Source organism: Zeus faber, assembly GCF_960531495.2.
Source record: "Zeus faber genome assembly, chromosome: 2".
Taxonomy (NCBI): domain Eukaryota; kingdom Metazoa; phylum Chordata; class Actinopteri; order Zeiformes; family Zeidae; genus Zeus; species Zeus faber.
In genome coordinates this window covers 16,191,204-16,207,564 of record NC_137189.1, presented here as the reverse complement: position 1 = coordinate 16,207,564, position 16,361 = coordinate 16,191,204, and the positions used below count along the sequence as shown (strand labels likewise).

General features: G+C 41.0%; 1 protein-coding gene across 1 annotated transcript in view; it reads left to right on the top strand.

Moving 5' to 3' along the window:
- The window catches only part of fig4a (FIG4 phosphoinositide 5-phosphatase a), a 75,816-nt gene that overhangs the window by 11,967 nt on the left and 47,488 nt on the right, over positions 1-16,361 (top strand). Inside the window, exons 4-10 of the mRNA XM_079996733.1 lie at positions 3,390-3,546; positions 3,840-3,890; positions 6,377-6,534; positions 7,246-7,374; positions 8,838-8,938; positions 9,356-9,518; positions 13,407-13,504. Coding sequence (XP_079852859.1) covers positions 3,390-3,546; positions 3,840-3,890; positions 6,377-6,534; positions 7,246-7,374; positions 8,838-8,938; positions 9,356-9,518; positions 13,407-13,504 — 857 coding nt within the window. The remainder of the gene's footprint in view (positions 1-3,389; positions 3,547-3,839; positions 3,891-6,376; positions 6,535-7,245; positions 7,375-8,837; positions 8,939-9,355; positions 9,519-13,406; positions 13,505-16,361) is intronic.

The window sequence follows — 16,361 nt, the reverse complement described above, 5'->3', positions numbered from 1 at the left end:
AGGGGGCATGACGATTGTGTAGTGAATACTGACAGACTACGGGAACGAGACTTAGAATGAGAACGGTGATGAGATGAGATGTATACAGTATATATAGCGTATATAGTGTGTATACAGTGAAAGGGTGATGCGCGATGAGATGCTTGATGCTGAAATGCTGCGCGCGCACACTGCGGTATTGTACGCAGCGTACAATACCGACTGGTCAGAGAGCTGGTCGTAAGTCTGAACGGTCGTTAAACAGGTAGGTCGTTAAGTAAGGAGTACCTGTGTAACAAATTGGATGGTGATGTCACAAAGCGCCTGCTCCACAAACTAATCAAGGTACGCCAATGTTCTGCTACTTCCGGTAGATTTTCTTCATTTTTTCACTAATGTAGAATGATATGGATCAAACTTGAACCACCAGATGTCTGAGACGTCCCAGTTCTAACAAGATCTCAACCATGTCCATGGGTTCAGTGATTATCGTGTCAGGCACTGTTAGCCCTAAAAATGCCAAGGAGAATAATTATACAAATCCCAGCAATAAAAATAGCAGGCTTGACCAACAAGAACAACAAGAACAAGAACAATGCAAGCAGCGATGAGCAGGTCCTTGACGTGCAAGTGTCGTTGGGACGCCGGCTGGTGCAGCCATCAGACACTGTGTGAAACATTTCTTCCCAGCTAGGTTTTTGCTTGAGGGACCTCGAGAACCAACCAATGCCGGGATCTAGTCCGGAGATTAGTAGAATGCCATTTGATGAGGGATGACAGGTACTTAGGGAGCCTGATGGCTACCTGTATGGCTTTGTAAACAAACAGGAGTAAATGCTGCATTCTCTTAGTGGCCAGGGAGTGCTACCCAACCTCCTGATAAAAGTGGCAATGATGAGTTCTAAAATGATCCCCAGTAATAAAAGGAAGTGCTGAGTGATACATTCTGTGTAGTTTTCATGTTCTCTCCATGCTCACATGGGGTTTCCTCCATGTCACATCAGTAAGGACCCCCACTAAAAACATTGTCGTCTGACCAGTGATAGACATTTCAAATTGGTCCCCGGGTGGGTCACTGTATGCTGCCCACTGCTCATGGCTGCCCCCTCTGGAGGAAGGGCAAGCCTTGGATGGGTCAAAAGCAGAGAATGAGTTTCACCGTGTGTGTGTGTGTGTGTGTGTGTGTGTGTGTGTGTGTGTGTGTGTGTGTGTGTGTGTGTGTGTGTGTGTGTGTGTGTGTGTGTGTGTGTGTGTGTGTGTGTGTGTGTGTGTGTGTGTGTGTGTGTGAATCTTATCTTAAAGACTACAAAGTGACCGAGTCCATGCTGGACACGGTCCAACTGGACTTTCTCAATTGTAATCTGTACTTTTATAGTAAATAATATGATGACATCATAAAGCATCTTACTATAAATCTCTTCTCGCTCATTTTAGAATGAGACGTGTCAGTTAACCAAGACCAACTGAATATTTCGGGTCAAAGTTGGTCTGTTTTTCACTAATATCTGCTCCATATGTGGATCGATTTGGATGAAGTCTCAACCACGAGTTCTCTGGGAGATAGATTTAGACGACAAACTGTGTTCATAGGTTATGCCGAAGTATGTCTTCCACATAGTTTTGGCCGGGTTGGACATACGTATTTCAGAATATGTATGTATTCAAAATGCAAAATTTGCTCGGCTTTCGTAATATGTGCTTCGGATGTGGATCGATTTGGATGAAACTTCAACCACAAGGTCTTTGTGACAGTGCGGTTCAAACAAGATTTAAACCGTGTTCATGTGTTATGCCGAAGTTGGTGTTCCAGATAGTTTTAGGCTTCAAAAATTCAGATAATTATTTTCCCGAACAATGACAATAAGGACTGCCGAACAATTACAAAACCCCCAACCCCTGCAGGCTGGACCCCAAATAAATATAGCTGCAGACAGCAATACACAGGGTCCAGTTTAGTCGTGTCATGTTGTGTAGTGCAGTGAAAATAGAGAGGTACCACACCTTAATTACACACAATTCATAATTATAGTATTATTATTATTATTAATAAAGCAACACTGTAAAAAAAGTTTACCTTTAAAATAACAGCATAAAAATAATTTTGATCGTACACTGACTTGTAATATGGTGAGTGTCTGTTCTTACACTATGCACTTTACACTTCTGTGTTGTTGTACGAAACCGTGAGAAAAGTGTGGCACCCTTTACGGCACTTGCTTGATGTTTGGCTCCAGTACTTACTGTTTTTTTTGCCTGGTAAAATGTATTAAATAAAAAACCCAGATAAATTTTGAACTTGGTCAAAATGTCCAGTAATAATCATACAATAATCATGCTCATCCAAAACGTAGCTGCGCTCCACCTCCTGGACGGCGCAGACAAGATGGGCAGTAATGCGGGCTGGACCTCTTATAAAAATAATAATGAAAGTAAATTAAAATATGAACAAATTGTATTCTTTTCGATATTTTTATTTTCAAAGGCCTAGTTTTTTCTTTTTGTTTGTTTTCTTTTTCATTTTCTTGCGACCCCTTTGCAATTCCTCCATGCCCAACTACGTACACATTACTGTATCACTGGTATAATGTATAATTTGATACCAAGCTTCAGCTCTGACCAGTTTAGACACATCTCTGAAGACATGCTGATCACTCTGACTTCGGCTTTGTGGCCGAATTAGCTGATTTTTCCACTGTACCCCAACGTCATCTGCCTGTGTCACACAGAATAGAGCAACGAGGTCTCTCGTACAGTATGCCTTATCCTAAATGACCCATTTCTCACTACCATTCTTATTATATAAGCAATATCACAATGGTAATAGCCATATGTTTTTTTTGTTGTTTTTTTATCCACTCCCATTTAGCTATTGGGTCATTTTGACCTATTTCTGGCAGAAGGAAACACAATGAACCGTCATAGAATTCATTGTCAGTGAACTTAGGAAAAAGCAGTACTGAATGGTAATTTCTCATTGCACATGGCTTAACAATGTGATTGTATTGACCATGCTGCTAATCTGAGGGCAAGAAGGTCATTGCTATGCTTGTATTTTGTCTCCACGTTCCACAAATTCTCTTCTTGTCAGACAGTTCATTAGGTATTGACGGAAAAAACCCCTCTTAAATCATTGTCTCTGGTATGCACACTTATGCAAGTTACTGTCTTGATTAAACATTGGGCACTAATATAATATGATTTGATCGTGAAATATATGTAAGACCGATGAATAACCTGAAAAAAATCAATTCTAAGTTCATGACCAGCTCCCTATGAACTTCATCTGCAGATATTTTAGCGCAGAGAAAGCTGTGTTTGTATTTTCTGCATTTATATAGGCAAGATTTAGATATAATTTGCTTTTTTACTATGCTAGGGCTTCTGTAGGTGACATATTTTCTTTGCGACAGGCTTTGTACGCTTCCTGGAGGGATACTACATTGTGCTTATCACCAAGCGCAGAAAGATGGCTGACATCGGTGGCCACTCAGTCTACAAAATTGAAGACACCAGTATGATCTACATCCCCAACGACTCGGTCCGAGTTGCACACCCCGATGAGGCCAGGTAGTTATTTATCTGTTTGTTTATAGGTAGTTATTTATCTGTTTGTTTATTTCAATTTTTTATGATAATTATTCAATTATTATTTAATTGAATTATTTAATGTAAGTATTATTACATTTTAATTATTATTCAATTGTTTAGTCATTTTCAGAATTTCACATTTGATGTGATGTTTTCAGTTAATTTTTCCTCTACGTTTGTATTTATCTCTCTATATGTCTTTACATAGTCTTTTTGCCAGCGTCTGTTCTTCAAATGTGAGTTTGACTCCATGACCTTTGGCCTGTCCACAGATATGTGCGGATCTTTCAGAACGTAGATCTGTCCAGTAACTTCTACTTCAGGTAAGCCGGAAGAGGTCAAAGGGCAATAGATATACACTACTCACAAAAAGTTAGGGATATTCGGCTTTCGGGTGAAATTTCAGGATGAACCTAAAATGCACTATAACCTTTACAGGTGAACTTAATTTGACCTTCTCTAAACTTTTGAATGCACATGTCCAACTGTTCAATGTTTCAGTACTTTTTGCGCAACTGTTTTCTAACAAGGAGCTGAACGGCAAAATTCACAACAGGTGTTTGATCCATGAATCGACCAATACATTTCCTGGTTCAATTAGAATTGGTATTTAAATAGTCCTCTTCATCATGCTGTTCACATTTTGACATCATGAGACCAAGACGACACCTAACAATTGATCAACAGTACCTCGCCATTGTGAGGCTTCAAACAGGATGTTCTCAGAGGGAAGTGGCCACTGAGCTTAGAGTGTCACAGGGTGTCATCGGCAGCTTGCAACAGAGATACAGAGACTGAAGAGTCACAGAAAGGCATAGAAGTGGACGTCCTTTGGCCACATCCCACACTGATGAGCGCTTCATTGTGAACAGTGCCCTGCGGAACCGGATGATGAATGCCACTCATCTCCAGGCACATTTAAGGGAGGTGAGAGGCACCCAAGTGTCACGTCAGACCATTCGAAACCGTTGACATCAGCGTGGTCTGTGTGCTAGATGACCTGCAAGGAAACCTGACCACACCACCAGGCACAGGCATCATCGTCTTGCATGGGCCAGGGAGCATTTAGGCTGCACTGAATAACATCATTAATCCAGTCATTGTGCCCCTGCATGAACAACACAGGCCTAATTTCATCTTCATGGACGACAATGCTCCAGCTCATCGAGGTTGCATCATTAGGGAACGGCTGCTGGAGACTGGGGTACCTCAAATGGAGTGGCCTGCACCTTCTCCAGACCTGAATCCCATAGAAAATCTATGGGATCAGCTGAGTGGCCGTGTAGAGGCTCGTAACTCTGTACCCCAGAACCTCAATGACCTGAGGGCCGCCCTTCAAGGAGAGTGGGGTGCCATGCTTCAGCAGACAATAAGTTGACCTGTGAACAGCATGAGACGTTGGTGTCAAGCTGTAATTGATGCTCAAGGGCACATGACAAGTTATTGAGACATTGACATTTCTTGTTGTGGTAAACCCACCACTGTTGTTGGCTTTTGTTTCAATAAATTGTTTGAGATGAGGAAATTACCATTGCATGCTTCTACTTAAATGCCCTACTTTCATGATATAATATCACTGTAGTGTGAACTTTTTACATTTTCCATAAATTTCACCCGAAAGCCAAATATCCCTAACTTTTTGCGAGTAGTGTATGTCAATATATCTGTTAATTAATATTGCCTACCTTTTAATGAAGGGTTACAGAAGAAAAAGAAAATAAAATATGTACAGTTTTGAGCTAAGAACTTATAATAACAATAATAAATAATATAGCTGCAGGCAGCAATACTCAGGGTCCATTTAATCATGTTTGGTACGTATTACAGTTTCCCAAAATATTAGTTACAAAGACTTAATTTCCTCCATTCTGGTGAATTTCAGTGCATGTGAATTACAAATGAATGAGCCAACTGCTTAGTACAATGTACTGTTATGAACCTCAACTAAAACCAAAGGTACATGTCATTAAGGAGGGATACTGTACTGATACTGTTTATACACCAAAAATTTCTGTTCATTTTTCTTTTTAATTATTATTTTTGATTTTTACCCGGGTTTTTTAAACCCGTTGGCCCCTAATAATAAACTTTATTTGTATAGCACAATTAATACAGCAGATGCAACTGAAAGTTCTTCACAGAGAGGGGCAAATACAAGAAAAAAAATAATACAAATGCAGGAAAAATACAAAGTTAAACATTAAAATATAATTAAAAGAATAAACATAGCTTGTGCATCAAGCAAAATGTTTTTGAACCTTTTGATTGATGCAAAAGCTATGTTTTTGTTATGTTTGGAAGTTTTGACTTCTGCTGGCATTTTTTTGTCAAATTTTATTTGAGAAAAAAAACAACTTTATGAACCAGGATTTGTAAGATATTTTACTCAGTGCTCATATGCGTGCTTGTCTGAGTAATAGAGTATCATCTGATATGTGTTTTGGAGGTCAGATTCATCCCCCAGATCCCTGTTACCTTGTTTTCTTTCCTCAAGAGGCACGTGTACACAGCCTGTCAAAGTGTTGGTCTCTATATTGCACATTCAGTGGCCATTATTGAGCATTGTACTGTTAAACATGCCGTGAAGATTGAGTTTTTAAATTCAAGGATGTAGTGGGCATTCCACCTTTCAATGTCTACCTCTAGAAACAGCTGAAGACAATTTGGGCAAGATAAAACTGAGCTTGACTACACATCTTTACACTTTTAATGTTAATGTTTTAGCAAGTATGTCGTTAAACCAGAAATGCTCTGCTGTGGAACTAAATGGTATCTTGAGCCAATTTGAATTCACCTTTGTGTCCAACAGCTACAGCTACGACTTGAGCCACTCGCTGCAGTACAATCTGACGCTGCTGCAGCAGCCCTGCCGTTCGGCAGCTGACTCTTCTGGGGAGGAAGAGCTGCACACTCACAACAAGCAGGACAGCTTCGACATCTTTGAGGACGAGGGACTGCCCATGCAAGGTCAGTCCAGATATACTGACCCCATTTACCTTGCGATGCAAAGATAGTGGTTAATCGGTCTCTGATGTGTAAAGGATTTAATCCACAGAACGCATCAAAAGCTAAAGGCCTTGATATCACTCTTCATTACAGTTGTTCAGATTTGCTCTCACTGCCTTCAGCTTCGGCCTGCAGCCAATTCAGCCAATCTTCCTCTTGTCACATGCTGCTGAATCATGCTGCTGTATCACCGAATAATTGAGTTTAATCCTGGATCCCTTATGGGTCGGGTGGCACAGTGCATTGCAGTGCTGCCTCACAGCAAGAAGGTCCTGGGTTCGATGCTCGCCTGGGGCGCTTATGGCACCGTGCTCCGGTGGATTATTTCCCGATTAGGGTCCTTTCTGTGTGGAGTTTGCACCTTTTCCCTGTGCTCACATGGGGTTTCCTCCTTGTAACATCATTAAGGACCCCCACCATAAACATGCAGAACATCGTCGTCTGACCAGCGATGGACATTTGTCCCCAGGCGCGTCCCTGTATGCTGCCCACTGTTCCTGGCTGCCCCCCGGAGGAAGGACAAGCCAGGATGGGTTAAAAGCAGAGAACAAGTTTCACTGGCCACCACTTGAAGCATGGGTGTTGGTCACCATCGCCGCATGTGTTGTGCTGTGTGTGGCGTGTGACAAATAAAGAATCTTTTTTTCGATTTTGGGATTTTATATGTTCCAGTTGTCTACGGCCTCAAGAACGAGCCGTACTTCAAGTACGTGTGGAACGGAAAGCTGCTGGAGCGAGTCAAGGACATATTGCATCACGATTGGCTCATGTACATCATCCACGGCTTTTGCGGCCAATCCAGTATCCTTTTGTCCTGATGGGTGACACTGCATGGGATTATGAGACTGTGCTTTCTTTATCTGCGTACGTTCTACTTCTCTCTTTTATAATTTTTTTTGACCGTTTCATTGACAGAATCTTGGGATGTCAAACTATTCTCACATTGACTCTTCCGCCTAAACCTGGACTCACATTTTGCCACTATTCTAGACACCAGTACAATTGCAAATGCAATTTGTGTTTATTTTCAGAGACATAGTTCAGACATGGTTATCAAGTTCAAGTTCAAGAGATTATTTGTCACATACATATACATACGGTCATACATTATCAGATGTGTAAACATTGGCTCTTGCATAATCTGTCCATCTGTTGAGTGGATTGTAAAAAAACAAAATTGTTCATATTTGATCAAATGAGCCAGATAGTCTCTTTGCTGTACCTCTTGATGGATATCACTAATCCCCTTCTTTACTTATCCAGTATGACAAGACCAAAACTGCCTAGTCTCCACAGGAGTCCACAAAGCTTTAGCACTACTGAGGTATGGTCTGTTTCTGCAAATGCACTTGAGGCATGAGCGAAGCATAATAAACAGGCTGATTTATTATGGTAAAAGGCTGCCTCAGGTCGCTTATTATTGTGGTTTCAATCATATTTCATCAAGGTTCACGTCCACGCAACACACTAATCTCAAGAACGGTATGGTTGCTTTGTGCTTCTTTCAAGAAGAAACCTGAGTACAACTCACTAAAATTTGCACGACAATATATATTTTTGAGAATCGCAATGAACTACTGAGCTGACTACTGAGCTACTGATCTGTGGTGTTAATCACTACACACTGACAAAGCTGTGTCTTTGTCAGTTTTTAGTTTTGCTTGAGGTCGCTGGTATTATCTCTCTTATCAGGCGGCGCACAGTAACATTGCAAGGGCTGCCCTGAATTTCGGCAGTTCCTTCGGTTCCTGGAAGCTACGCCCCCCTCCTGCCCTCCCTGATGGAGCCACCGAGGGGCACCGAGTGCATGATTAGGAACCGTGAACATGGTGGGTGGCGCAGCAGAACATCGATTAGTGCTGCTGCCTCAAAACAGGAAGTGTCCTGGGTTCAAACCCGACTTGCGGATGAAATTCGAAAATCCATTTGCTTTGTCTTGTTGCGTTTGATGCACTCTTCTGCCATTGCCTTTGAGCAAGGCAGGAGCCTAGGTTGAATGCCGAGAATCTATACTTGTGAGTGTACTTGTATATGGATAAAATAGGCTCGGCTGCAATTTAATGAAGCCAGAGAGGGAGAGAGATATGTCTTTGTGGACAAACTTAGGACACGTAATGTGTGAAACAGGACGATACCAAGTCAATGAGTTGACTCACTTTTCAACAACTCCCGATAACCCGATTAAAACCAAGCAACAAGTCAAGTCGAAATTCACTGCTCTGTGCACTAGTGGGTTTTTTTTTCCCTTCACTCACAAACTGCAGAGCTTCTGATCTACGGTCGGCCGGTTCATGTCACCCTCATCGCCAGGCGCTCCAGCAAATTTGCTGGGACTCGCTTCCTCAAAAGAGGAGCCAACTGTGAGGTACTGTAGGACTAGAACAACAAGGAAGAATGGCTTAATGCGGGTGGGGGTGTGGTGTGATTGAGATGAGTCAGATGGCGGCGGGGGTTCATTTAACACACAAGGTTAAGTGTGTGTTTGTACGCGTGTATGCAAATGTATTTATTGGGAAGAAGAACTGATTTGACCTTCTTCTTTCAGCTCCTATACTGAACCAGGTATCAAATTTGACAAATGGTTTCTCTTCTGTAACTTTCCAGATCAACTACAAAAAAATCTCTATGCTATACAGTACAAACTTATGTAACAAACTACACTGTGCTTTACTTTGGCATACCCAGTACCACCTCCTGAACCTGCCTTTGATGAAACATACTTTTATATTTTTTTTAGCTTTTTTAAGTGTATAACAGAAATTCTCCTTCCTTCTCTTCCCAGGGGGATGTGGCCAACGAGGTGGAGACGGAGCAGATCATCCACGATGCCTCGGTGATGTCCTTCATGGCAGGAAGTTACTCCTCCTACGTCCAGGTGCGAGGCTCGGTGCCCCTCTACTGGTCGCAGGACATCTCCACCATGATGCCGAAACCGCCCATACGACGTGAGGCTTGGCTTTATTTCCTCTCAATTCGTTCCATTCCATCATTCTCTATTCTTTTTTTGTTGCAAGTGCAGAGGTAGGTGGGTGGAGTGACACAGATCACTAAATGTACATGTCTTCTTGTGTGTGTGATGTCCCCAGAATAGAAAAGATTAACTAGTAACTTAAATAACTAATGTAACGATTAGCATTTAAACAAGCTTGAGAAAAAATAAAGATAGAATAAAAAGTAAAGTTAAAATTAAAATAGTCAAATATGAACAAATAGCTGAAAAATGCAAAACAGAAAGTCAAATATATAAAAATATGCAGAGTATACAATAAATGCGATTCCATCCACTTGATAGGTCAGGATAGTTGTTTAATGGAGTTTATTTATTAGATTTATATTTTCCTCATGTTTCATTTTTAAGAAATGAATGTGACTGAGTAAAAATACAAAAAGCAAGAAAGCGCATTGTCGAGCCGCCATAATGACCCGACGGTATGAGCAGCTGGAGAGGGTTTTCTTTTGTGGGCCCTCCGTCTCATCCTTTGAGTTAAAGCCGGGAGAAGGAAGGTGACGGCCGGCTGCGCCACCGCCGCTTCCTCTCCACTGGCTTGTCCTGTTTTTATCTATTCTAGCTGTTCTTTGTTCATCCAGCGGGATAAGAAAACGTAAAATCCGGGTGAGAACTGTGTGTGCGTGTGCGTGTGCGTGTGCGTGTGCGTGTGTGTGTGTGTGTGTGTGTGGCAACGTGTTAAATTATTTGATTCTATTCTCTCCCGTTTGCCCTTTAATTTATCCTTGGATGACATTTACCTGAGGGAAGCAGGGATGCGTCCCTGTTCGGATCGACTTACAACATTATGCTGGAACTCACCACACCAAACCTCCTCTCCCTACCCCCCCTCTACACCTATTTCTTACGTGACATTATGTCGCGCACATGTGTGTCCATGTGCGCATTTTTGAGTTAGGTGAATTGATTCCTTCCTTTATGTACCCTCCATTAACTATGTTTGGAACTGTTGCACGTAACTCTTTTGGCCGATTGTTCAAAATCTGGGGTGGATTACTTTCTGTTTGAAAAGTCATTGGAGATTCTGTGTGTGCCTGCAAGTACATGTGACCCCACTCAGATGCTCCTCCGGGATAATACATTACATACGCCATTTTCAACCTGCTCTCTTGTCTCTGCTATAGTTATAGTTATAAGCTTAATAATTTATAGAATATACTGTGTGTTTATATATATATATAATAATTATAAGTTATATCATTTTAGGAATTTTGTTTCATTTATTAAGACAAGATAGTACTTCATTGATTCCCCCGAAAGGGAGGATCAGGGGTTGCAGCAGCTCAATGGGGAAGCATAAAGTACAGAGAAGCAATAGGAGAATGTACACTAAATCCACTAAATATAAACATGTAATAAGCAGTCCAACGGTAAAAAGTAAAATAAGTAATAACGTAATAATACTTATAATACACAGCTCAAACCCTAGATACAGTCAAACATGACTCTAATATCTTAGCGACTTCAACTAAATTGGCATTAATACAGCTGTATCTACTAATTGCACACACATAGATAATAACCGAATGTGAATATTTCGATTGGTTTCTTTTTTTTCTCGCCTAAATCATCCTCTGGCCCAAATCGGACCCCTCTGCAGGCCAAATATGGCCTGCTCGCGATGTGTTGGACACATTCGTTGTCATTTCGATATACCGCGGCTCGGAGTGAATTCTTCTTGTTATGTCCGACTATCATCTTTGTCAGTGGTACGAATGTACCCAAAGAATTGAAATGTACAGTCTCAGTTTTGTTCCCCCTACATCGACCAGGACTTGGGCGCAGCTCAGATAGATGAATGGTCCTGCTTTTTTTAATCCCATTTCATTATGTTTTTTCAATTTTTTAATGCACTGGAATGACAACCATAAAACAAAACTAGGTCAGTGTGCATGTTACAGTACAATGTCAGGCCCCTGCCTTTGCATAAAATATAGATCATATCAAATCATGCTTCAGACGTGCTTTTCTTCCTCGGTGGCCTTTGTGCCACAAAAGTAAACGTTGTTCCGATTGCCCAGAAGAAGATTTTCCATTTGCTAAATGACGAGTCTTCATCATCAGCCTTCAGTTTTCCATCAGGAGAACACCACCTTTATGACGACCATTATTTGGGGGAAACTGATTAAATGACTGTCAGACTATTGCGCTCAATACTTTTGTGGGGGTTTTTTTGTATTTGCGCTCAAATTTGGGACGACTCCTGTCCGTAGAGATGTCGGCGGGTGTGAAATCAACCAGAAAGTGACACATTTCGTCTTTCATTGGATGGGATCTCATACCGCTCCAGTCTGGTTGTAGGCCAGAGCACGTGGAGCCACTTGAGCCCTCTAATGCGACATGAGTCACGATTGTGAAACTAAGGATGAAAAGAGGAAAATAACATTTAGAAGCCAAAAGGTCAGAGGGAATATATAAAGCGCCGCATGGCAAACGAGGAGCGGCAGCTGTCTTTTAAAAGCACATTATTGTTGAACCCTGCGTAGCGCCTCGCCTTACAGAACTTTTGCATTCTTTTATCTATCCACTCAACCTCCGTTTTAAAGCACTTTAATTTGTTTGACTTGTGGAAAAGCAGGTCGGCGGCAGGATTCAAAATGTAACAAAGTACAAGTACTTCATGACTGTACTTAAGTACATTTTCAAGTATCTGTACTTGTAGTATACAGGTACTCCTCATTTAATGGCCAAGTTCCGTTCCTAGGACCAGGTCATTAAGCGAATTGGTGGATAAGCGAGGGCCCATGTTATTTCACAGTAAGGGGGCGTGGTCATTGCGAACGCTTGTGTAGTGAATACTGACAGACTGCAGGAACGATACCGAGAACGATGCGCGTTGAGATGTATACAGTATATAAAGTGTATATAGTATATAGTCTTTATAGTATAAACAGTGCATATAGTATCAAGTGTATAGTATGTATATAGTATATAAAGGGTGATGCACGATGAGATGCTTGATGCCGCACACGCAGAACGCATGCCTGGTCAGAGAGCAGGTTGTTAAACAGGTAGGTTGTTAAGTGAGGAGTACCTGTATTCAGTTTTGACTTTTACTCCTCTACATTTCAAAGCAAAACTCTACTACAGTTATGTTGATTAGGTCAATGGTTCATTAGGTCCATATCCTTGTAAATGAATGACGCCACTTTACTATTTTTATTTGTTGTCAAGATCTGCATGAACGCTCATCTATAAAAAGGTAACAGTAGACATTTTATGCCATGTTATAAGCTCTGTTATACCACAGAACTTTTAGTTTAAGTACATTTAAGAGCAGGTAAATATATACTCTTATATATACTTTTACTGAAGTCCAAATGGCAATGTGGTACTTTCACATTTACTAAAGTCATTCTTTGTCATGGTATTAGTACTTTTACTTAAATTAAAGGTCTGAGTACTTATTCCGCCACTGGTTAAATATTGTTTATTGTTCAATTATTTCTGTTCAATTGCCTCAATTGGAAGACCACTTTTGTGCATGATGAAGGTTTATACCTATTTAGGTGTGTATAACTCTCACGTGGTAATATAGTAGTAATAATTTGCCTATATAAATAATATTTTCATTTTACATGATTGTCCAAATATCATAATTGCATATCATAAATGCATTGCTCACATTGATAAAAGTACTATCTTATTTTGGAGTGTACAGAAGTTACTTTTTTTTCTACATGTCATTGAAATGCGTTGTCCATGTACTGTTGAAATGCGTAGAAACCAACCATACTTTATTAATTATAAAAAATTCTCCCCAACCTTTTCTCCACAGCATAATTTGCGTCTGCTCCCCATTGACTCGGTTTATCGTCTATTTCAGTGGACCAAGCTGACCCATACGCACATGTCGCTGCCCTCCATTTTGACCAGATGTTGCAGCGTTTTGGATCTCCCATTATCATCCTGAACCTAGTCAAGGTGAAAGACACACACACACACACACACACACACATACAGGCACACATACAGGCACACATACAGGCACACATACAGGCACACATACAGGCAATAGTGCTTCTTGAAAATCAAGACAAATATAAATTGGGTCAGAAAGATGTGGCTTTCCCTTACAAAAACACATTTTGGGAAGAACTTCATTGTGTTCTTCATAGCCCATAATCAGTCCTACTTAAATCACTTAAAGGGGTGGGGGGTGGCTTCATAGTGAAAAGCGTCTCTGCTTCAGTGCTCTTAAGTAGCACACTATCTAACTCCTAATCGCTATGCAAGTTCTGTGCTGCACCACGCCTCACTTCTGATCTACTGTAAGATTTATATTGTAAAATTTGGAAGAATTACTTTATCTTATTTTCACAGATGGTGGAAAATTATAAATATACCAATGTCACTATCAAGCAAGCTGCAGTCGGTATTAATTAAAGCGCCTACAAACCCTTTAAAGCCATTAGTGTACCACTTTTACCGGCAGTGTGAGTTTAATTTACATGCTTCTATATCATCCACACATACAGTATGTAGCGATTTCTATATGATCCAAATGCTAACCCAGATTCCCTTTCTCTGTCAGAGAAAATAAGGGTGAACAGACTTTAAGACGGCCAGCTACACACTGATACATTACCAATTGGCTACACATCTTTCAAACAGTGGTGTCTTGCTTTTCTCCTCAAAACAAATGTGTGTGACACCAGAGAGTTGAAGTAGAATTCTCTGACCAGAGGCAATGTAAGACATGAGAAGTGCAGTCTTTATCCAGCGGAAAGGCAGCCGTGTCTCCCAAACTTCAATCCATGTAGGGACTTCAAATCATGGATTTGTAGTTTCTTTATTAATAATGGCCTGTGCCTCGGAATAATGAGTGGGTAGTAACACTAGATGTCCCTCTGGGATTCGTTTAAAGCAGCGAAGCGTAAGCACACGAAGGGCACAAAGAAACAAAACTTAATTGAAGGGTTGCCTTCCTGAAATTTCTAATCTTTGGCCCTAATTAAGACAAGTTCCTCAGAGTCGAGGTAACCGCCTCTGATGTGTGGGGGGAAAACTCCTCAGTGCTGAAGCAATGCCAGCGCCCTCCAAGTGGTTCCGGGGGGAATTAAGCTGGAGATGTGGATCCGCAGGGCGGGTTACTGTTGGATTGGGTGTAATTTGTAATCTCCATCTTGAATGATAATAGAAGTGTGAAGGTCGCTGTAGGGGCTTTGGCCGTCAGGAAAAACAAATCTCGCCTCCCTCAGTTGTTGGTAATTGCTTTCCATTGAAAAACCGCCTGGAATATCGATCTTGTTTTCTACCCTGGTGAGGTAAGGAAGTGTTCCTTTTTTTCCTTCACCTTCACTCATCTGCTGCTTCTTTCCCGCAATGCAACCTAGCTATTAAAACTATCTATGTGATAAATAAAATGCGATGATATTCAGAAATGAGTGCCTCGCTGACCTTTTGCGATGCTCGGAAGGTCCTGTCTCTCTAGCTGGATTATATAAAGAATAATCTACGATGGGGTGTGACGTTATTAAAAAATAACTCATGAAACATTGCCTACAACAAATACAACTAAAGATGTAAAGTGTTTTTCCCAATGTCACCAAAGGTTAAAATTCTGGAGCATAAGTCATAAAGGGATGGACAATACTCAGACCAAGTTCCGTTCCTACAACCAGGTCATTAAGCAAATTGGTCGATAAGCGAGGACCCATGTTATTTCAAGGTAAAGGGGCGTGGCCATTGCAAACGCTAGTGTAGTGGATACTGGCAGACTGTGGGAACGAGACTGAGAACGCTGATGAGATGAGATGCTTGACGCTGAGATGGTGAGCACAGAGCACAGACGCTGCATAGCGTTTCACATACGTATTGTGCAGGTACAATATGGTCACATATTCTGATGGCTGCTGTCAGAAATGGTGACCTTTTGGAATCGGCTATGTAGGCCTATTCCAAAAGATCTTTAAGATTCAGTAATGCAAATATCGCTTCTACATGCATGCACAAATTACAATTTTTTAGCAAATGTTAGTTCATAGTTTATTTCATAAGCTGAAGTAATCAAAAACGGTTGTTTCTAAAACGTAATGGCAGCATTATCACAAAAACATAACTACAGTTTGAGCAATCACAGAGGCGTTTTCGACATACTTGCAGAAAATGTGCAGCAACGACCTCTGTGGTCAAACATTTCAGTGGTCACAGATTACGGTGTAACACCGGTAATTGACAGGGGTCTGGCTTAATGCGCTGGGCAGCGCTTGGTAGTTAAATTTTTATTTTAAAGGCTCGTTACAAGTTATTCTGTTGGTGTTACTGATAAATTAACAAAATATTCAGTCCCCTTGCTGTTTATCCCGACACATTCAGAATCATTACAGCTTTTAATGAGCTGCTTTTGCCGGTGTAATTAACAGGAGGCTCACTTTCTGCACACAGAGCTTGTAATTTAAATTTACATTTTAAAGGCTTATTATTATGTTTTGTATTTATCTCTAATGTAGCACAGTGTTTACAATGTTAGTGAGAACATTCTTTCTCAGGCCTGGAACTCAAGCCATTTTCTGATGCCCCAAAAATTGTATATGTAAATAATTAAATGAATATCATAAACGTGCGACGACTGGTTGACTAATGGCTTGAACTGACGACTACTAGTCGACTAGGAAAATCTTTAGTCTGGGCCAGCCCTAATACAACATCCCCACCCTCATCCATCTCCACTAGCTCCCTGTCAAATCCCATATTTCCTACAAAACCCTACTATTAACCTACAAATCCCTCCACGGCCTTGCCCCAAACAGACCTCCTTCACCCCTACGCCCCGTCCCAG